At 41.8% G+C, this 22735-nt stretch overlaps 1 protein-coding gene across 4 annotated transcripts in view; it reads left to right on the top strand.

The window, feature by feature from the left end:
• kdm5bb (lysine (K)-specific demethylase 5Bb) overlaps positions 1 to 22735 on the top strand; it is a 36678-nt gene extending 13943 nt beyond the window's left edge. For 3 of the 4 annotated variants that reach the window (XM_012875544.3, XM_012875543.3, XM_012875541.3), the window contains 19 exons: positions 1048 to 1167; positions 1266 to 1424; positions 3624 to 3805; positions 3930 to 4092; positions 4172 to 4291; positions 6025 to 6219; positions 7038 to 7219; positions 7406 to 7530; positions 8321 to 8471; positions 8556 to 8670; positions 9926 to 10281; positions 11032 to 11170; positions 11266 to 11445; positions 12846 to 13007; positions 15830 to 16315; positions 16408 to 16492; positions 16582 to 16790; positions 18980 to 19249; positions 21734 to 22735. In XM_012875544.3, coding sequence (XP_012730998.2) covers positions 1048 to 1167; positions 1266 to 1424; positions 3624 to 3805; positions 3930 to 4092; positions 4172 to 4291; positions 6025 to 6219; positions 7038 to 7219; positions 7406 to 7530; positions 8321 to 8471; positions 8556 to 8670; positions 9926 to 10281; positions 11032 to 11170; positions 11266 to 11445; positions 12846 to 13007; positions 15830 to 16315; positions 16408 to 16492; positions 16582 to 16790; positions 18980 to 19249; positions 21734 to 21871 — 3537 coding nt within the window. In that variant the 3' untranslated portion in view covers positions 21872 to 22735. The remainder of the gene's footprint in view (positions 1 to 1047; positions 1168 to 1265; positions 1425 to 3623; positions 3806 to 3929; positions 4093 to 4171; positions 4292 to 6024; positions 6220 to 7037; positions 7220 to 7405; positions 7531 to 8320; positions 8472 to 8555; positions 8671 to 9925; positions 10282 to 11031; positions 11171 to 11265; positions 11446 to 12845; positions 13008 to 15829; positions 16316 to 16407; positions 16493 to 16581; positions 16791 to 18979; positions 19250 to 21733) is intronic. The other variant, XM_012875542.3, reaches the window with a different exon arrangement.

Genomic DNA, 22735 nt, shown 5'->3' with positions numbered 1-22735 from the left:
AATTTCTACCCCTAAAATAAAATAATTAGACATCCTGTGCTCGAAATAAGATGATACAGATACATTTTTCTTATTTTAAGTGCAAAAATATATATTCAATTGGTAAATAGTCTGATTTACCAGCTCAAATTAATGAAAAAGACACCAATTTCAAGAGGATTTTATCTACTTTTAGTTCCCTTCTTGCAGTGCAAATAATCAATCTAGAAACAGCAGTGTACACTGCAAAAACGGAACTAGAAATAAGTAAAATATTCTTTAAAATTAATGTATTTGTCCTTGATTTGAGCAGGTAAATAAGATGATTTGCCAATGGAATAAGATGTTTGCACTTAAAATAGGAACAATTCATCTTCATCACCTTATTTCAAGTGCAGGATGTCTAAATATCTTATTTTAGGGGTCAAAATACTAATTCCATTGGCAGATAATATTATTTACCTGCTCAAATCTAGGATATAACACTAATTTTAAGAAAATTTTTGTTATTTTTAGTTTTGTTTTTGCAGTGAGTGTTCCACTGCAAATTTTTATCCTAACCATCCTAACCAGATAAAAATTAAGAAATTATTGAAATTATTGAAATTTTTCCACACCTGAAGCTTAATCTGCTAATTAAAACACAGCGCCCCTCGTGGACAATATAGGAACTGCATATTTTCAATTAAGCGAAGTACATGTTGTTTTCAATAATGGTTTTATCATTCTCTTCCTTTTATCTTCTCTTTCTTTCACCTTTTCTTTTTTCTTCTTGTTCTTCCTTTCCTCTCCTACTTTCCCATTGTAGTGTCCATATAATTTGAGATATTACCCACATGAATCATAATAAAACTATTCACATTCATTAATCAAGCGGAGCACTATGGCAAAAGCAGTACTGCTCCACTTGTGAAAGTCAAATCTGATGAGCTCTTTTTTTTTAATAATGATAATGCATTTAGCCACTGGGCCGGACTAAATTGTTCGGCGGGCCGGATCCGGCCCGCGGGCCGTATGTTTGACACCCCTGGCGTAAACATAAAACTGGTGTTTTAATTGTGCCGGCAGGAATGCAGCAAACCTCACGAGGCCTTCGGGTTTGAACAGGCGCACAGGGACTATTCTCTGCGCGCGTTCGGGCAAATGGCAGACGCGTTCAAATCAGACTACTTCAACATGCCAGTTCACGTGAGTTTGATCCCATTTCCTACATCGACGCCCGACTCGCTTGTGTCTTTCACGCCTCCTTTTAAACGCAAACGTCGTCCCTCTTGTGTTTGTGACAGATGGTGCCCATGGAGCTGGTGGAGAAGGAGTTCTGGCGCCTGGTTGGAGCCATTGAGGAGGACGTTACAGTCGAGTACGGAGCTGATATTGCCTCGAAGGAGTTTGGGAGCGGGTTCCCCATCCCTAATGGGAAGTTGAAGGTTTCCCCAGCAGATGAGGTATTACTTTGAATCAAGACCGCCGCGGTCCTGTCAGTGGCAGTGCATCAGTTTTAACCCTATTTTACTGCTTTAATCCCTGCTGCACTGCAAAAATGGATCTAAAAATAAGTAAAATGTTCTTAAAGTTAGTGTATTTATCCTTGATTTGAGTAGGTAAAATGGATTATCTGCAAATGGAATGAGTATTTTGACCACTAAAATTAGGGCTGAACGATTTTGGAAAAAAATCTAATTGCGATTTTTTTTCTTAATATTGCGATTTATTTTCCAGTTTAATTTATCATGTCTTTTTAAACATATACAAACAACAAATCAATTTGTTTCCTCGCTGTGCAGATTAGGTGCTAAAAGACCCACAGCATCTAAACTCAGAGCAGAAATTATTGCGTTCTGCCTACAATATATTTCAACCAAAATTGCAATTTTGACTTTTCTCTGCGTTAACCACAAGCAACAAAAATGGCGTCTAAATAAAGATGTTTGTAAACAAGGACTATTCAAAACAAGAACTTTTAATGTTTCTATTAATCAGAATATTATTCAAGAGAACAGCTTTTAGTTGATTTGGACATCAATCCTTGTTGAACATAAAGTGCAACCAACAAGCAAGTCTATGTATTAAACTGATTGACCTGTACTTAATGCTATGTATGATTATATAAACTCTAAAACAAGTAATAAAATTAGATTATCTCACTGCTGCAACTGTCTTCCCTTCCATGTGGAGGCAAACCCACTTTAAACATTTTACCAACACCTAAAGGACGTGTCTAATTCCCTAATTGTTACAGAGCCAAAAATAGCAGACTCTGCGATTTGGAATTTTTTTAAAAGTTTTTTAAATCACAATTATATTGAAAATGCGATTAATTGTTCAGCCCTACCTAAAATAAGGTAATTAGACATCCTGCACTTGAAATAAGATGATGGAGATGAGTTGTTCCTATTTTAAGTGCAAAAATATTATTCCATTGGCAAATAGTCTTATTTACCAGCTCAAATCAAGGACAAATGCACTCATTTTAAAAACATTTTACTTATTTCTAGTTCTGTTTTTGCAGTGTGTCATGAAGAGGTGGATTTATTAGGCGCCCGCCTATGCATTGAAAATGCATGGCGGAGGCCTTATGTTATGCACCTAATAAGGGTCCATCACCGTTAATACAGGCCGAACCGTAGGGTCTACCCCCACATACTATACATCAAAACGTTCGTCTCGACGCCGTGAAGCGGGCTTTTTGTACTTGACGCCATTTAAAGTTACCATGGTGACAAAATTAACCAAAAACCACTTCTCAAAACCACTTCCTAGACACAGTTGACCTCGCAAAAATGCAGACCTCAGCATGGCACTTTTTTTTGGTACAGTGGTTTAGGTGTTGGACTGGTGCACCAAAGGTCGCAGGTTCGCAACCCGCTGGGGGTACCCAATATTTTTTATTTATTTTTTACAAGTAACAAATAAACAATGTGAACAACTGATATAAATGAATGAATGATGAAAAAATTGCAACAGCAAGAACTACCCCCCGGCCAATACAGCACCACTCACCTGTGGGAAATAGCACTACACACCATTTTTGTCAAATGTTGAGTTCTGGGCCCAGATTTGGTGAGGCTTAGTTGCTAAAGGAGGCCGATCTGACACATGGCCTTTGGTGAGCTTTGGTGACATTAAGTATTGGCACCCTTTTTGAGGAACTTCCCAGTACAGGATTTGGACCAAACTAACAGAGTACAATCACCCGGTGATACTGGACACAACCATATTAGCGGCTAACGCTTAGCATGTTGCTAACCGGAAGTAGCTCTAGGAAGGTCTCACTAACTTCTGCTTCACAGTGGTTGTACTTCCTTTAGTAGTTTGTAATGCCTTTAACATTTTTATTCACATATTTAATTTTTTCATGCTACACTGAAGTATTTAATCATGTTTTAATAACACCAATTTTCCATGCTGCTTGGATGCAGACCTTCCCCTGTCGGCTAGTTTTGACGAAGACAAATCCTTTTCACACTCATAAGATTTGATTTAACATCCCCAAGTGATAAAAGCCTACGACCAAGGAACTCGGAAGCTTTGCCTTTGACGGTTACGCGCACCACCAGGCGGGCGCCTTCTTCAACTTCTTCAGAAGTTGAACGTTTCTAGTTGTAGCATAACGTTTGCTGTACTTTTTGTTCCCTCTCCTTCAGAAATACCTGCAGTGCGGCTGGAATCTGAACAACCTGGCAATGATGAACCCGTCGGTGCTGACTCACGTGACAGCGGACATCTGCGGGATGACGCTGCCCTGGCTTTACGTCGGCATGTGCTTCTCCTCCTTCTGCTGGCACATCGAGGATCACTGGAGCTACTCCATCAACTACCTGCACTGGTACAACGTTTTGAATGGTTTCCTTACCGCTGCTTTATTTGGGAACAGGCGACGCCGATTTTCCTACCGAGGAGAAAACCTGATCAGTAGCTTCGATTGTTGAGCCGCTTTTATCCGCTTCCAGGGGAGAACCTAAGACGTGGTACGGCGCTCCGGGTTTCGCCGCCGAACAGCTGGAGAAGGTGATGAAGAAGCTGGCTCCGGAGCTGTTTGAGTCTCAGCCTGACCTGTTGCACCAGCTGGTCACCATCATGAACCCCAACACACTGATGGCGCACGGAGTCCCGGTACGCATCGGCGAGGCTCCTTTCGGTCGCCACGTCTCGTGTGGAATGTGAAACCAACAGCTCGTCTCTCTGCCTTTAGATTTACAGAACGAACCAGTGCGCCGGCGAGTTTGTCATCACGTTTCCCCGAGCGTACCACAGCGGCTTCAATCAGGGCTTCAACTTTGCCGAGGCGGTTAACTTCTGCACCGTGGACTGGGTACGTAGCTTTGCTCTGAAATGTTTCTCGACGAAATCTTAGTGTCATTATTGTCGTTAGCGAAAGCGAAACCTCAACCTACCGATCCCGCTCCGTGAAAAAGAAAAGAAAACCGATAAATTAGATTAAATTTACTTCACTTATTCTGTTCAAGAAGGGAAAGTCATACACTGTGATATTCTATTACATCCTAAGTGATATATTTCGAGCATTTATTCATCGCTGATGTTGATTATTCTAGCTCACAGCTAATAAAAACACAAAATGTCGTTTCTCTAAAGAAAAGTTCACTGCAAAAACGGAACTAAAAATAAGACAAATGTTCTTAAAATTAGTGTATTTGTTTATTTTAGGGGTCAAAATACTCATTCCGTTGGCAGATAATCTTATTTACCTGCTTAAATCAAGGATAAATTCAGTAACTTTAAGAACATTTTACTTATTTTTAGATCCGTTTTTGCAGTGTTAGATATTACATAACGCCAATAAAAGCTAAACTTGGTCCAGAAACGGTATTTGCTGGCCTACACAGGCATGGGGATGACTCTTGACCACAAAAGGTTATCACTAAAGGAGCTGGCTGTTCTCTCAGTGTTCTCACCAGGCATGCTAATGGAAAGTTAAGTGGAAGGAAAAAGTGTGTTGGAAAGAAGTAAACCGGCAACTTTGAGAGAATTGTGAAGCCCAATTAAGAGTCTGGGGGAGATCCAGGATGCATTGAGTGCTACGGAAATGGGCTCCAATTAGTGCTGGGCGATACGGATAAAAAATTATATCTCGATGCCAATACATGATATTTATCTCAATATGTTTTTCTTTTCATAAAGTAATTATAGAAAGGCGTCTCTGAATCAAAGCTTTATCCCAAAAGTCTCACAGGCAGATTTTTTTTTAACAAACAGCTGTAGATAAATATGAGAAACGGCTGAAAAATAACCTACTGGAATACATAAAAGTATAATTATAACTCAACACAGACCATCTCGGTATGAACGATATGGTCTCATCTTATATCTTTTTTTTTTTATCTCTATATTTTTAAAATCTCGAGTTAATGCCCAGCCCTTGACCCGAAAACATCGCCACATCAGAAATGTCTAACCTGTCGTACAGCCGGCCAAAGTCCTCCTTTCAGGTCAAAATAAAAACTAAAGCCTCAGAGTCTGCAGGAAGAGCGGAGAGCCGCGGGATCCGTGTTTCTTCAGGTCATGTGGGACGTTTCCACAGTCACAGCGATGATTTCAGGAGTCATAAAATCTGCCGGTTGTGCTCCAAAGCCATCGCTGCCGTCTACCAGAACATATGAGAGCTCTTCATGCATCCCTTTGTTGACAAGCTTTGTTACAATGCTTATTTCATCTGCAGCGTTGCGTTGATGTAACAATCATACAGAAGGAGCCCTGACGAAGTGTTGAGTGCACATCCTGCACTGTACATGGTGATATCGCTGTTTCAATAATATTCTAAGTTATTTAGCTTGACCTGTATGTGACCCGGGTACAATTTCACCTTTACATTCAACAATGGTTAAGTATTTAAGCTGGCACCAAACGTTGGCGAGCTTGATTATGTGCTGAAAGCAAACATATAATCAAATCTGACCGAGAAGAAAATAATCCCCTTTGATTGGGTGAGACGGTCAGTTCTTCATAGGTTAGTCTGTTTAACTGATCGATTATGTTTCAGCAGTCATAGCTGGCAACTGATTTTTTTTTTCTCTGCTGCATACCCAGATGCCTCTCGGCCGGCAGTGTGTGGACCACTACCGTCTGCTGCATCGGTACAACGTCTTCTCCCACGACGAGATGGTGTGCAATATGGCCACCAAGGCAGCCACCCTCAATGTGGTCTTGGCCTCAGCCGTCCACAAGGACATGGCCCTCATGATCAAAGAAGAGCAGGAACTGAGGGACAAAGTCAAGAAAATGGTAAAGAGCTTGGCATTTTCTCCGAAATTTGTACATTTTTGGGCCGAAAGGATTTTTTTTTTTAAATAGTGCAGGCTCTTTGTTTTTTATAATAAAAAAAAATCTTGTTGGACCAACCTAAAATGTCATGGCACCTAAGACTATGCGGTCCACCTTATCCCTAGGAGGATCTAACTGTAAGCTTATATTTTTTTTTAATTTACGGTTTTTGTGTGTTGTTCTTGTTTAGATGTTTTGCATTCATTCCCACACCTGTTAAGAACACTTATTATTTCACCTTCCGATGCCACGTTTAATGCAATCGGTTAAATGTCAATATGAGTCGGAAGTTTGTATTCATGTTCATATGCTGTTACTAAAAAATAAATAAAAATAAAGTAAAAAAATTATTTTAAAAAAATCTTATTGTTATTGCTCCGTAAATATCTTCGATGTAGATACACTGCAAAAACGGATCTAAAAATAACAAAAGTTTTCTTAAAATTATTGTTTTATCCTAGATTTGAGCAGGTAAATAAGATTATCTGCCAATGGAATGAGTATTTTCACCCCCCAAAAATAAGATAATTAGATATACTGCACTTGAAATATGATGATGGAGATGAATTGTTCTCATTTCAAGTGCAAAAATCTTATTCCATTGGCAGTTCATCTTATTTACCTGCTCGAATCAAGGACAGATACACTTATTTCAAGACAATATTACTTATTTTTAGTTCCGTTTTTGCAGTGTAACAACACAATGCCAAAAGGTAAAAAGATATTTTATTCAGCTGGTCGTATTTTTTTTTTTTTGGTTTTTTTTTTTACACCATTAGGGGGTTGTGAATTGCAAGGAGGCAAAATATGATCACCTCCAAGACGATGAGCGGCAGTGTGCCAAGTGCAGGACCACCTGCTACCTCTCGGCCATCACCTGCCCCTGTAGCCCGGGCGTCCTGGTCTGCCTCTACCACATCAACAACCTCTGCTCCTGCCCCGTCTCCAGCTACGTACTCAAGTAAGTGCTGCTGGAGCCGCTTCCTGGCTCACCGTGTCCAGAGTTGGTTAGTCCTCCTCTTAGGGTCGTCTTTCCAGGGGGAGCGACCACGAATGACCCTGTAGCGTCGCTTTTTGTCCCCCTAAAGTAGCTGCATCGAGGGTTTTACTGCTTCTCCAGAGTTACATTTAGCGTTTGTGTTTGCAGCTACAGATACACCATGGATGACCTGTTCCCCATGATGAACGCTGTGAAGCAGCGAGCCGAGCTGTACGATGAATGGGCCTGTCGCGTGACCGAGACCCTGGAGGCCAGGCTGGAAAAGAAAAAGGGTCAGTGAAACACAGACTAAACTAAACTAAAAATAAGTTATATTTTTCTTGGAATTTTTGTATTTGTTCTTTTTTTTGAGCAGGCAAATAAGATAATCTGCCAATGGAATAAGATTTTTCTAATTAAAATAGGAAGAACTCATCTCTATCAACTTATTTTAAGTGCATTATATCTAATTATCTTACTTTAGGGGTAAAATTAGTCTTTCCATCGGTAGATAATATTATTTGCCTGCTCAGATCAAGGACAAATACACTAATTTCAAGAATTTTTTTTACTTATTTTTAGTTCTGTTTTTGCAGTGAGTGTTCCTGCACGTTTAGCCTCGATGCACTGCAAAACCGGAACTAGAAATAAGTAAAGTTTTCTTAAAATTTGTGTATTTGTCCTTGATTTGAGCAGGAAAATAAGATGATTTGCCAATGTAATAAGATTTTTGCACTTAATATAGGAACAATTCATCTCGACCATCTTATTTCAAGTGCAGGATGTCTAATTATCTTATTTTAAGGGTCAAAATACTCATTCCCTGCTCAAATCAAGGGTAAGTACACTAACTTTAATAACATTTTACTTATTTTTAGATCCGTTTTTGCAGTGTGTCTGCTCTCTGAGTTTGTTGGTGAAGTGAGCTCTGTTGTTTTCTCAAAGCACGTGTGTGATTTTACGAGCTGGCTTAGGAGCTTTCTCGCTCGGAGCCGCGCCTCACTCCTCACTGAGCGGCCGCAGCGTCGGGCTGTCAGGCTGTCTGTCACGGGGCGTTTAAATCAATGTTTAATCTCTGCTCAGGTCTACCGGTGTTTCGCTCCCTCCTCGCTGAGTCGGAGTCCCAGCTGTTCCCCGACAACGACCTGCTGCGGCGGCTGCGTCTTGTCACGCAGGATGCGGAGAAGTGCGCCTCGGTGGCTCAGCAGCTGCTGAACGGCAAAAAGCAGACCAGGTAGCATTTCTCTGCTTCGCCTCGTGGTGTAAAAAGGTGTAGGTGTTTTGTTTTATTAACGACTCGGAGCTCTTCGTCGTTCAGGTACCGGTGTGGCAGCGGAAAGTCACGCAGCCAGCTAACGGTGGAAGAGCTCAGCTCCTTCGTGAGGCAGCTGTACAACCTCTGCTGCAGCCTCCCGCAGGCGCCTCAGCTGAAGGTGCGTTAAGGAAGAGCAACGTTTTCTTTTACCCATCAAGTGTTTTATGTGTTTTTTTATTGAAAACTAATATTTTATGTGACAAGCTAACACAAATTAGCAGGGCTGGGTATCATCTAGGATGAGCCGATTCAATACGATTCTTAATACATAGCTCACGATACAATAAGATTCTCAGTATAGCTCAGCTTGATATGATTCAGAAATCGATATTTATTACTTTGAAATTAATGCGCAAGGTCATTCAATCAAGAAAACCAGCCAAATATTATATTTATGTTTAATTTATTGAACACTGATATATTAACAGGATAATAAAGTACATTTGGTTCAATGCATTTAATGTATCACAGAAACCAAACGTCTGATTTTATTGATGAAGGCGCTTCTAAAATCCTGTTGGTCATTCCGCAAATTCGTCTCACTTGCTCTTCCTCACTGTGAACAGTGATGGTGTGCTGTAATAACGCCCCCTAGGGGCTGGGAGGTATATCAGTATTGAAAGCCAGAATATCGATATTTAATCGTTTTTAAAAACATCAATATTAATCTTTGTATCGATTTTATGCACAGCCCTACAAATTAGCGTACAACTGTGAGGGAGAGAAAAACGCAAACAATGATTTTACCAAATAAAATCTGAAAAGTGTGTTTTTATATTTGTCTTTAGCCTCTGAGAATGTTCTTCAAAGAACCAGCTTTTGCTGAAGTTACAGCTGAAAGGTGTAGATCTAGAGACTGAGGGTTTTTGCTCCGTATCCTAAACAAAATGATCCAGGCTCTGTCAGATTGGTTGAAAAACATTTGTGAACAGATCATAAATTGGATTTAGAACCGGGCTTTGACTGGGATAACAGAATTTGCGCAGTTACACATAATAAGGTTTTGTAAAATAAGATTAAAACACGTCCTTCTTTTCCTTGTTTCTTAAATGTGGAATTCTCCAAGCAAAAAAAAAATATATATATATTTATTCTCTCTTTGAAACACTTAGATTTGGTTTCGTTTTTAAACCAAAATATAGAAATAAAACTTAATTCTAGTTAGTTCTTTGTCTTGTAAAGGCTGCTGGCCTCTGGTTTAGCTTGATTTCCTGTCCTGGCTTTCGAATGTAATAGCTTTCACTGACCTTTCTAGCTTTCTATAGTCCAAGTATGGACTACTTTGTGCTTATCTGTCACATAAGATCCTTATAAAACACATTGGAGTTTGTGGCATTGAGTGAATTTCAACGTGATGGACGTTTCTCTTGTAGGAGCTCTTGAATCGTATCGAAGACTTCCAGCAGCACAGCGAGAAGGTCCTAGGAGAGGAATCTCCCAGCGTGGCAGAGATCCAGAGCCTCTTAGACGTCAGCTTTGATTTCGACGTGGACCTGCCGGAGCTGCCGCAGCTGAGGGAGAGGCTGGAGCAGGCCCGCTGGCTGGAGGCGGTGCAGGAGGCCGGCTCCAAGCCCGCCACGCTCACCCTGGAGGCCATGAGGAGACTCATCGACCAGGGAGTGGGCTTGGCCCCGCATCCGTCCGTGGAGAAAGCCATGGCACGCCTTCAAGAGCAGCTCACTTTGTCCGAGCACTGGGAAGATAAGGCGAGCAGCCTGCTGAAGGCCAGGTGAGTTCAGCACCAGCCGATCCACGTCTGTGTCTGCGCCCAAGGGGGAGGGGAAAAAAACAAAAACACAAAGAAGCATCCGAAACACCAGAAACGTCACGTTAGCGGTCTCGGGGGGCTTTGCTCGGATTTTAATCTGTAAGGGGACGTCTGGTGTCTCCGTTTCAGCTGTTTGCACTGATTCTGACTGACATCTGTAACATTACGTCAGTGCTTCTCATCCTGCTCCGTTTTAATTACAGCTAGTGCAAAATGCTGCCGCTAGAATATTCAACAAGATCAACAACAAAAAAGTGAGCATCACGTTCAGTTCTGCAATCATTCCATTGGTTCTGAAAGCTGTTCAGTATTAACCACCAAAGATGCTTTTAAAAGGCTTTTAATGGCAGGAATGTGCTTTAACCTCTGTCCAGTTGTCTTCTAAGAAACCCAAGTCATCATTTAAATCACCGGATTTCAATTATTTTCATTGTCACAAGTTTACTGCAGAGTTTTAGGGGAGTTTGAAGTTTATTTTTAGATATCTGACTCCCAAAAAACATAAAAAAGAATATATTTTTTTTATTTCTTAACCTGTGCTTGCAGCACATTTCATGAGTTTCCATTTTTTGTGTACAAATCCTATAAATTAACCATAAATAAGTATTTGTATGGGCAGCTGTAAAAAAAAAAAAAAAAACAAAACATGGCGCTGAATGAGATAATACCCCAAAGTTGATGTTTTCTCATGTGTTTTGTTTCCATCACCAGACCGCCCCACTCTATGGAGACGCTTAGCGCTGCTGCTGAAAAGGCCTCTGTAATCCCAGCTTACCTCCCAAACTGTCTGCTCCTCCAAGACACCATCAGGAAAGCACAGGAGTGGCTTCAAGAAGCCGAGGAGCTTCAGGTGAGGCCACAACCACCACATACGGGTCTCCGCAAAAGGGCTGAATAAAGAGTTTTGGGGTTTTTTTTAACACTAAAAAGTTGTGCTTCTCTCAGGCCAGCGGCTGTGTGATGACGGCGGATGGTCTCTCTGACATGGTGCTACGAGGACAGGCCATCCAAGTGCAGCTGGAGCCCTTGGAGAGGCTGGAGTCTCTGATGGCAGACGTGCAGAAGTGGAAAGAATCTGCAGCAGCAACTTTCCTGCTAAAGGATTCAACTCTTACTCTGCTAGAGGTATTATTGTACAGATGATAAACGCACACAGAGCCGCTGAAACACATCCGGATGTAAATCTAGTCTGAAGAAGAGGGGGCGGTGTTCAGGTTTCATTTAGAATCACGTCGACTTACTGGATTTTACAGGATTTCTATATATGTTTACTGCTGCTTTAAAGTTTGCTGTCACTTAGAAATGTCATATTTTTAATACAAATTACAGTTTTCTTAAATTACAATAACATCAAATCAAAAATGCAGTCTAGACAATCCAAATGAGCTATTCTGTGGTGCGTAAGAAGCGTCCGTCAAGCCAATACTACTTACAGGATGGGGCTACAGGAAGCCTGGAGGGACATTTCCTCAGATTACCCCCAACAAACTGCTCTGCAAAAATAGAACTAAAAATGAGAAAATATTTCTTGAAATGAGAGTATTTTTCTTTGGTTTGAGCAGGTAAATAAGGTTATTTGCCAATGGAATAAGATTTTTACGCTTAAAATAGGAACAATTCATCTCCATCATCTTATTTCAAGTGCAATATATTGAATTATCTTATTTTAGGCGTAAAAAATACTCATTCCATTGGCAGATAATCTTATTTACCTGTTCAGATCAAGGAGAAATACATTCATTTCAAGAAAACTCTCTTTTTGCAGTGTGACAGCTAGAATGCCAAAGGCCGGCAAGGCTGTAATTGCTGCGAATCATTATTTCTAACCGCGCGGATGTCTTCGCTATATTCTGTGTTTGTTTTACAGCTTATCTGATTAATAAAATGAGAGTTTTCTGGGGGAAAAACATGACATGTACTGGGTGACCACTAACTTTTGTGCGGTAGTGTCTACGTGTAAATATATATACACATTAAATAATTAGCAAAGCTAGTGTAAAGTTAGATTTTAGGTTGTCCCTATGAAACATTACGTGTGATTTGTCCTTTAGCTCCTAACCCAACACCGATGTTTCTACATTGTCATTTCCTTATGTTGTTCCCAGAATATTGTTAGAAAAAAAAGATCTAAAAGTTAGCGTGACGTCTTTAATGCTTTATTTGAGGCTTATTTCAACGACGTCTTACTGCCAGTTAACCATTTTCACCACAGGACTGTAAAGTTTCACCGTCCATTAGAAATAACACCAATAGTCTCTGAGCAACTTTAGCACCCAGGTAGTCAACACGAGTACGCCACCGATTAACCGATTATGCGGTCCAGTCTCTGTAATCTCATAATCTCTGACAACTTCACTTAATAGTCCAGCGGCTTGAGCAGATACAGTATTTAAAAGTGCACACCAATTCAGACACGTTGTTGTTAATGATGTTTACTGTGTTGTTTTCATGATAAGTAAAAAAATAACAACAACACCACAGAGGCATTGGTTTTAATGTTTAGATAATTGTTTTCTCCAATTCAGGTCCTGTGTCCAAGACTTGAAGTTGGAGCTGCCGGTTCCCCGAAGAGGAAGGCCAAGAAGGGGAAAGAATCCCTGAAGAACAACCGAAAGAAACCTGGACGGTTTAGCTCTGTGGGCGACGTGGAAAAAGCTCTTTCAGACACCAAGGACTCCACCTCTGCAGTGAGTACAGAAAATGATTGGGAAGCATGTGGCAACACCGATGCACTTTAATAAATAAGAATGCATTACAAACAGTAATATAAATCAGCAATTAAGTTTAAAAGGGAAATTTCCATATTGTTATATAGATTCCTTAAACACAGAGTGACATATTTAAGTGTTTATTGCTGTTATTTTGTAACCTGACTCTAGCCAGATGTATTTCGCTCTGCCTAGCTCCACTCATACAGCTGGGACCTCTCCATAGGAATTGCCATTATTGAAGGCTGGGGCTTATCAAAAATCCTTGCATATGATTGGATAAGCCACTTGTCTGTCATCTTTATCGACGTGCTATTTCAACCAGTCACACCGAAGCTAACCCGTGACGCTTATGAGAGCGATGAGCGGCTCTAGTGGCACACGTTTTATTGACAGTGAGCTGACAGGAAGAGGGTGGAAGACAGGCGGCAAAGCTCCGCGGGTCGGAGTCGATCCCGGGCCGACCGCGTTGAGGACTAAAGGCCTCCTAACATGGTTCACACTAACCGCTCCGACGCAGACGCGCCCCGGAAAACAAAACTTGCCAAATCCGGTCGGGAGAAGGTCGAAAACATCGTTTCCACCAACAAAAGCCTTCAGAGCCGTTCTCTGATGTTCTTTTAATTAAACAATATTAGGTAGATTGGACAACACGGAAGAAATAGCAGCATCAATGTTAACGCTTGCTTCCTTGATGCGAGCCGCCATTGTTGTCTGAATCAAAACAGTCTCACGGTCGCTTCTCCACTACGTCACATCTATGAAACTCCAGCCCTGCGTCCTGATTGGCTGGACAATAAAATTGGTTGGAGAAATCACTCTCTATGGGAGAGGTCCCAGATGGATGTGAGTGAAGCTAGGCGGAGCGATATCATTCTGGCTAGGGTCAGGTTAGTTATTTTGATGGTTAGGACTAACAGCTGACGGAAACCCATCATTCAGCTTCTCGGAAAATTTAAATGTCACATAAGACCAAAATAAAGTTACTGCAGAAATGTCAGCCCAGTGAAAAGTCAGTCAGGGATCCTTTAGCAGGATCGGCATCGATGCGGCGCGGCTTCAGGGCGATCAGCCTGCGTTGCCACTGAGACGTTCAGGAAGCTCCGCTTGCTTTGATAGCAGCCTTAAGGCTCCCACATACTGGGTCGCACTGTCCGCATACTACATTTCCCACACGTTCTGCCTGTGGGACGAACAGGGCAACGGATAATAACGTGTTTGATTAGCTAGCTGAGCACCTAGAGCCGTGTCGGTGCATCAAGCTCGGTGTCACACATGAAACAGTTCGATGTGAAGACTTCTTCCCGCCGAGGAGCTAATAGTGTGACTCTGCGATCGCGGTCGTAAAAATCGAGCTCTGTCCCCACGGAGTCCGTCTTGACTAGTATGTGGGAGCCTTTGTGTCATCTGCATCGTTCAGTCTGATGCCGCTCGTCTTCCTCTTGATTCCCTACGGGCTTCAGGTCAGGTGAGATTGCCGTCCAACCAGGCGCAGTGATGCCGTGGCGATTTAAGTCAGGGTTTGGTACGTTTGGCAGTCAGGGCAGGAACATGATAACCGCATCTTCATGCAGTCTGCCAGTAGAAGGACCCGTGAAGGGCTCTAAAAATATCCTGTGAGATGGTTGCACTGACAGACGTTCTCCATTTCCTCGTTGCAGCTGTCTGTGGGGCTTCTTGCAGCTCCGCTCCACAGTTTGTGAATCTCCCCTAAACCCTTAAATGGGCTGTGCTTCGCAATCCTCTCAAGGCTGCACTTACCTTTTTTCCTTCCACTCAATTTTCCATTTACATACTTGGATAACTCTCTGTGAACAGCCAGCAATTACTCTTTGTGGCTTGTGGACACCGTCAGTGACTTTCTGGTGAACAGCTGTCAGGTCGGCTTTCTTGGAAGATGTACCTCACCTCTAATGCATCTATGCCGTCTTTTTAATGGAACTACTGTAATATATTAACTTTTCTAATATTGTAATGTATCGAGATGCGGCCGAATCTGCTGCTGAAACCCCTAGTCGATCGAGGCAGATGACCGTTCACACTGAGCCTGGTTCTGGTTCTTCTGGAGGTTTTTCCTTCCCATTAAAGGGGAGTTTTCCTCTCCACTGTCGCTTCATGCATTATCAGTATGAGGGATTGCTGCAAAGCCATCAACAATGCAGACGACTCTTCCTGTAGCTCTCTTTTTCTCTTAGGAGGAGTGAATGCTGCTTGGAGAGACTTCATGCAATCTGCCGGGTTTCCTTAGAGAGGAAACTTTTTGACCAATCTGTATAATTTGATTGAATTTGACTTTGGAAAGAGCCTTGAGATGACATGTATCATGAATTGGCGCTATATAAATACAATAAAATTTAATTATATTGAATTGAAAGGTCCAGCTGTAAGATCCTTATATGAAGTGGCGTACTGATTCAGAGTAATGCAACATTAATTAAAATTTATTTATATAGCACAATTCAGTACAGAGACAATGCAAAGTGCTTTACATGATTAAAATATAGGAATAAAAGCAAGTAGGGATAGAATGTAGAAACAAAAAAAAAGAACATTTAAAAACAGTAAAACAGTTTAACTTGAACATTCAAAGGCAATTTTAAACAAATGTGTTTTTAATCTCGATTTAAAGGAACCTAAAGATATTCAGCGATTTCTAAGGTGCTCTTGCTGAAGTTTTCCAAAACAAACATTTAACAGAGGAAATAAAAGGTGCAACAGCTCATCCTGCGCCATGAACAGGAATCCAGATAACATCTCTAACCTCTGCAGAAACCAACTGACTGTCTGCTTTCATCAACCAGATGGCGACCCTGGAGGAGCTGCGCGTGAGGGAGATGGAGACCTTCTTTAATCTCAGGGCGGCGAACGAGTCCAAGCTCCTTCCCACGGCGGACTGCATGGACCTGAAGGTGTGCTTCTGCCAGAAGGCGCCCATGGGGGCGATGCTGCAGTGCGAGCTCTGCAGGGACGCCTTCCACAGCGTGTGCGTCCGGGACCCGGCCGGCTCGTGCGACGCCCAGCCGTGGCTCTGCCCGCGCTGCCAGCGCGCGGAGAAACCCCTGCTGGGCAAAGTCCTCGCCCTGCTGGCGTCCCTGCAGGGCGTAGGCGTGCGTCTGCCAGAGGGCGACGCTCTGAACTATCTGGTAGAGAGGACACTTAGCTGGCAGCAGCGAGCGCAGCAGACTTTACAGACGTGTCACCTGCCGGAGTTAGAGGAGAGACCGGAAACCCCTCCGACACTAACCCACTGGGTGTCAGGCTGCGACAACACTCACCACAACACTCAGGTTCCCCCCCCTTTTTCTTTACCTACGACAGCTTGTGGAGCCGGCGGCTTGCTGCAGATGCTCAGTTTGTGCTTCGATGTCTCTTCTTCCAGGCGCCGTGTTTGACTCCAGAATGGAACCGGATAAGCCACGCTCAGACCGTCTTTTACACCGAGCAGAGATGCATCCCCCTGCAGGGTCGGCCTTCTCTCGGTCCCAGCCTCAGTTGTGTCAGAAGGAGGAGTCCCCCGTTGTGTGACGCGTCTGTGCTCTTTTGCATCCGGCAGGCTTGACCAGCGAGCTGGAAGAGCTGATGGTGGAGGGGCTCCTGCTGCAGGTGTCTGTGCCTCAGGTCCACAGCCTGTACCACGTGTTGTTGGACCGAGCCAACAGCCAGCACACCAACAGACCCGCGTCGCCAGCAGAGGAGGAGCCCTCAGCCCACGGCAAACACATGCAGTTCATCTCTCAGGGAACAAACATGGCACTAAACCAGGTAAAATGGTCCAAATGTCAGAACTTTTAACATTTAATAGATAAACGATTAGTCTCATAACCAAAACTGATGAAGGGTTGACCTATCCCAGAGAACAGTTTAATTACACAGCTAGATATAAACAAAATAACATTAATTCTAGGGCTGAACAATTAATGTTATTTTGAATATAATCGCGATTTAAAAAAACGCAATTTCCAAATCGCAGAGTCTGCAATGTTTGCCTATGTAACAATTAGGGAATTAGACACGTCCATTAGGTGTTGGTAAAATGTTTAAAGTGGGTTTGCTCCACATGGAAGGGAAGACAGTTGCAGCAGTGAGATAATATAAATTTATTACTTGTTTTAGAGTTTATATAATCATACATAGCATTAAGTACAGGTCAATCAGTTTAATACATAGACTTGTTTGTTGGTTGCACTTTATGTTCAGAATTGATGTCCAAATCAATTAAAAGCTGTTCTCTTGAATAATATTCTGATTAATAGAAACATTAAAAGTTCTTGTTTAAATAGTCCTTGTTTACAAACATCTTTATTTAGAGGCCATTTTTGTTGCTTGTGGTTAACGCAGAGAAAAGTCAAAATTGCAATTTTGGTTGAAATATATTGTAGGCAGAACGCAATCATTTCTGCTCTGAGTTTAGATGCTGCGGGTCTTTTAGCAACTAATCTGCACAGCGAGGAAACAAATTGATTTGTTGTTTGTATATGTTTAAAAAGACATGATAAATTAAACGGGGGGAAAAAAATTGCATTAAATCGCAATATTAAGAAAAAAAATCGCATTTAGATTATTTTCCAAAATCGTTCAGCCCTAATTAATTCTAATAGTCTAATTAATTATGTTAATTGATAATCCCACTAAGGCCTGCTTCCTAACCATTTATTTTAATAAAATAAGCATAAATAGAATAATTCTAACAGTAGTTCTTCTTCCCGCTACTTTGTAGGGAAAGGAAAGTTTTCAGAATATCATCTTAGCTGATTACAGGTTTAAGCTTTAATCAAAGGTTTTCTTGCTCTCCTGGAGTTAAAGAAAAGTCTAATTATGGGTCAGATCCACCTTAGCAGAAGAAGAAGCAGAAAGGAGCCTCAGTTTATGCCCGAATCAGATCGAGAAAAAAAAAAAAAAAAGAAGTAATTGAGATTAAATCTTGGCTGTTTTCTGTCTACGTTTGTCTCATTTTAAATTAAGGGGGGGGGGGGGGTCCAAAACCTTCCAAACTGTTTAGAGCACAGCAAACAGTAGCAGTGTTGTGGAGGAATATGATTCCCTGATCGTCACATTAGAACACCACAGCTGACAAGAACTGCTACAGCAGAAGATAAATATTTATGTTCTGTTTCTGTTACTAAACCAAAAATGTCCGTCTTTAAATGCTGGAGTCCTGACCTCGACCCGTAAAGGTCTTTCACTTTTTTGGACGTCAAACCCTGGATCTGACACACCCAGGGTCCCCTACTTAGTCTGGGGTTAGATTTTTTTAATGTCTTTACAAGTGTGGAAAATATACTGGTGTACTACCAGACTTTGTCTAGACCATTGGTTTAAATGTTTAAATGCTTTCTTCCTTCATCATCTCCCTCCCTTCTTTATATTTCATCCCTATTTCCTTCCTTGTGTTCTTTTGTTGTACTTTCGTTCTTTCCTTCCTTACCTCTTACTTTCTTTTTCCATCCATCCATCATCTGCTATTTCCAGGATATTTCAAGATTGCCGAGTGTAGAACACTGCTGACATAAAATCAAAGTGATCTTAACTATCTTAAATTTTTTAATGAATGTAACGTTAAAGTTGTGAAAACTCTAGATTTAATTGGAAATGTGTGGCAATCCTGCACACTAGGAGCAGCTAGCGTCGCTCCCAACAGAGAAATGCACTGCAGGGTGACGTAGCCAGCCTGACGCAGGCGTACATTTTAAAGATTAACATATTAACCTATTTTCTGGGTTAATTAAGACAACGCTTGAGCTAAACAGGATCATAAAAAGTGATAATGATGCATTTTGAGGATCTGGGGATTCCCTTTTGTGTAAAATCAGAGCTTGTTATCATTAACTGTGAGTCTAGCAGGGTATTTAGAGAGTTAAATGTGTGTTAAATGTCAGGTCCGTGGCGTTTGTGCTCATTACATAAAGCTCTCCTCTCTGAGTGACTTTCATCGGGACGGATTTGGTTTTCAGGAGGGCAGCGACGGCACGAGGGACACCCTGACTGCCTCGGAAAGGAAAGCAAAGAGGCGTCTGGGGCGGGACGGCTTACCGGACGCTGAGCGCCGGGGGAAAGACAAAAAACACTCTCACAAAAGACAAAAGGTGAACAAAAAGGAGCCCCAGCGGAGGCCGGCTTCTACCTCATCCTCCCCGCGCTCTGACTTCTCCCAGTCTGACGACTCTGATGAGGAAATGGCTGCGTGTCCTGCTGAAAGCTGCCTCCTGCCAGAAGGAGATGAGGTGAGACCATGTGACTTTTTTAAATATATTCACCCTGAGGAAGGGCCAGGTAAAAATTAGGATGTTCGCCTCATCCTCACAGCTCAGAGGGAATCAACTGCAGATGTGAGGCTGTAGCTCTTCTGTTGTATCTTAAAGATCAACCTTAAGGTTTATCTTTGATACCAGAATGATACAGTGACCCCCAGATTTATTGGTATCCCTGGTAAATGTGTCTTAACAGCCTTATGATAAATTCAGCCTTTTATTGCAGCCTTATAATCTCACTCTGAGTCTCCTGGTATGTTAACGAGTTCATGATGCTATGCAGTCTAACAAGACTGTCAGGGTTGGAAGAGAAACATGGCCTCCACCGTACTGCCATGCTTTAATGGAAGTGGGCTTGAGGTGCTTTTCCGTCTGTACGTCTTTTGTTTTACTACAAACCTACCTGGAGGGTTTGTATCTGAAACCTCAGGGTTAATCTAATCTGACCAGATTCCAGTTAAAGTCCCCGTACAGTACCGTGTTTTTCAGACTATACATTGCTCCGGAATATAAGTCGTAAAAAACATATATAAGTCGCACCGGACGTTGTAACCCACCCAGACAACAGAGCTGTAAGCTAGCGCTAGCTGTTATTAGCTTCACAGACAGTCCAATAACAGGTTCTGACCCGGTCTGGGCCCTTCGAGCTGCACCACGCAACTCTCCGCTGCGTGAATGCAGACTGAAACAGCAAAATAACGCACATGTTGTCTTTGTTGTCTATAAGTAGTGTTGCACTGATACCAATACCAATATCGGCCGAGGCGCCGATCCAGCACTAAAATGGTGGTATCGGTATCGGCGAGTAACAACAAATAGGTCACAGATACCATTTTGATGTTTGTATGTCACATGAACGCAGCCTTCTCTCTCCCGACACTCACTAGTTCTACTGGATTCACTATGTATTAGTCTTTTTCCTGCTTTAATAAGGTAGCAGCTTGACAAAGCCATGATAGCAATTATTTTACATCCAAGTAGTACGCAGTTCTCCATATATACACACACACACATCAATTTCAAACAGATGGTATCGGTATCGGCCGATACTGCACAGCCAGGTATCAGGGCCAAAAAATAGCATCGGCGCAACACTATCTATAAGTTAATGTTTCAATACCTTTTTCAAGTTAAGGTGAGCAGATTTCTCTAACAAAAACCAGGGGATGTCTCTGGTTTTGTTGAGGAACTCTGTCTGGGGGTTGGTTTGTTTTGTATGATTGCAACGCCGACGAGGCGGGGAAGGCGCGTTCAACTCAGCTCTTCTGCTACGGCAGGACAGCGGCAGGACCGAGTAAATTCCTCTCGTTGCGCTAAGCTTTTTTCTTCCAGCATAAAACAATGAAAACGGGGACAGTACCTGGAACTCGGATACGTCTGTCCTGGTCACTCTATAAGTGGTAGAGGAGCAGGATAGTTTCCACAAGCCTAGCGAGCCGTGTTGTGGCTGTAGACAGTAATGTTTCCTCCTTGATTCACGCTGGTCAAGATTAATTACCCTTTAAATTTGATATATAAGTTGCACCTGAATATAAGTCACAACATCGGCCAAACTATGAAAAAAAGTGCAATTTATAGTCCGAAAAATACGTTATATAAAACGTAAAAAGTTAAAGTAAGCCGCAGCTCTTGTAGTGTTTTCATCTAGGAGAGAAACACTACTAAACCTAAATGCATCTTTGGGATGGAAAACAGTCCAGCAGTGGCACAACGCCTCTTCAGGAGGAGCGAATGCTGCTTGTCAAGACTTGATTCAATCTGCTGAGTTTCCTTAGATAGGAAATATTTTTTTTACCAATCTGTATAATCTGATTGACTTTGGAAAGTGCCTTGAGAAGACATGTTTCATGAATTGGCGCTATATAGATAATATTGAATTGAATTGAATTGAATTGAATTGAAAATTAACCATGCCATTGGCGCTATATAGATAATGTTGAATTGAATTGAATTGAAAATTAACCATATCCACGTTGAAGAGTGTTGTCTCGTTGGACTTAGTGCGATCACAAGCTGAAAATCGTCTGATTACGGTCACCACCCGATTTCTCGGTCAATCTATAACTTTAAGACCTTTTAACCATCATTGCTAGTTGTAGTTCCAGTCGAAGGCGGTTGCTGGATCACTCTGTCATGCATAGATTTTGAGAACAAATACCGATACAGAGCTGAACCATTTATATTTCACCAAACTAACAAAGTACAAAAGCCGTATGAAAGGTGTTTATTCTTTATCTCATAAACCAACCACCTTGTTCAGGTTTACTGCCTTCATGAAGTCGTTTCAGCCTCACACCAAGGCCCTGAAAATGTTATTTATACCTGTACAATGTGCTCAGGACAAAACAACACCACAGTTCTAGATTTTGCAATAAAATGTACAAATTTAAACTGTAAATCAGACATTTATTCACACTAAAATGGATCCTTTGATTTCTGATTTCTGTGCCTCTGCAGGTGGATTGGGTCCAGTGTGACGGCAGATGCAACCAGTGGTTTCACCAAGTCTGTGTCGGCGTCACGCCGGAGATGGCCGAGAAGGAGGATTACGTTTGTGTCGGGTGTGCGCTGAGCGATCGGCAGATGAGAAAGTGAAGAAAAGGAGTTTTTAAACATTTTTTTAATTTTCTTTTGGGAAGTCTGCAGGTCCTCGGTCCGTTCCTGTAGCCTGGCGTCAGGCTGTGTCACTTGATCCCGTTCCCCTCCTTCCCCACACAGTCCCACCTGTCTGACCCTTTTGTAACAATGGTGCTATCTCCTCTTTGACCTGTCGTCCAGGACTATAATGTTTAGTTGTTTTTTTTTTGTATTTTTACATATATTATATGTATATTTCTTTCTTATAAATTGTTTGCGGTTGTCTAAATGGAAAAAAGAAACACAGGACGTTAAGTGTGCTGCATGGGTCTGCATTTCATCAGCACAAAGGAGTCTTACACCACGATACCCCAAGTAAAAAAGCGCTAAGGATTAAAATTTATCTTCTTTGATGCCTCTTTGCATGTTTCACAGAGTTATGGGGAAATTAGTTTTTAACCCCCGTTAAAACCCCTCAAAATAACTATGATAGCTTTTTTTTTTTTTTCTTTCATCTTCGGTGTTTAGTCAATGCATCTTAATATAATTATCCCCGTTTTTGTTTTGTAGATTAGGTTTTATTTATCTGAGCAATAATTTTATTTTCTCGGAAATGACTTTGATGGCTTGATCTCTGCGAATTTGTGTTTTAGCGATGATGTTGATGTGATGTAAAGAAAGTTACACGGGAGGACGGACGGACGGACGGGTTACGGCTGCAGAGACGTACCGGAGCACGCTGAAGGAAAAAAACAAACAAAACAAAAAGAAACTCCCTGCTGACATGCAGATCTGCAGGATGGTAACCCAGCATACCATACAGAGGAAACGTGAAGATGTTACAAGTTTATATTGTGGAATAAAGCCCCTTTGTTCTATGGA

Source organism: Fundulus heteroclitus, chromosome 1 (genome assembly GCF_011125445.2).
Source record: "Fundulus heteroclitus isolate FHET01 chromosome 1, MU-UCD_Fhet_4.1, whole genome shotgun sequence".
NCBI lineage: Eukaryota > Metazoa > Chordata > Actinopteri > Cyprinodontiformes > Fundulidae > Fundulus > Fundulus heteroclitus.
This window is presented reverse-complemented; position numbering and strand designations above follow the sequence as displayed.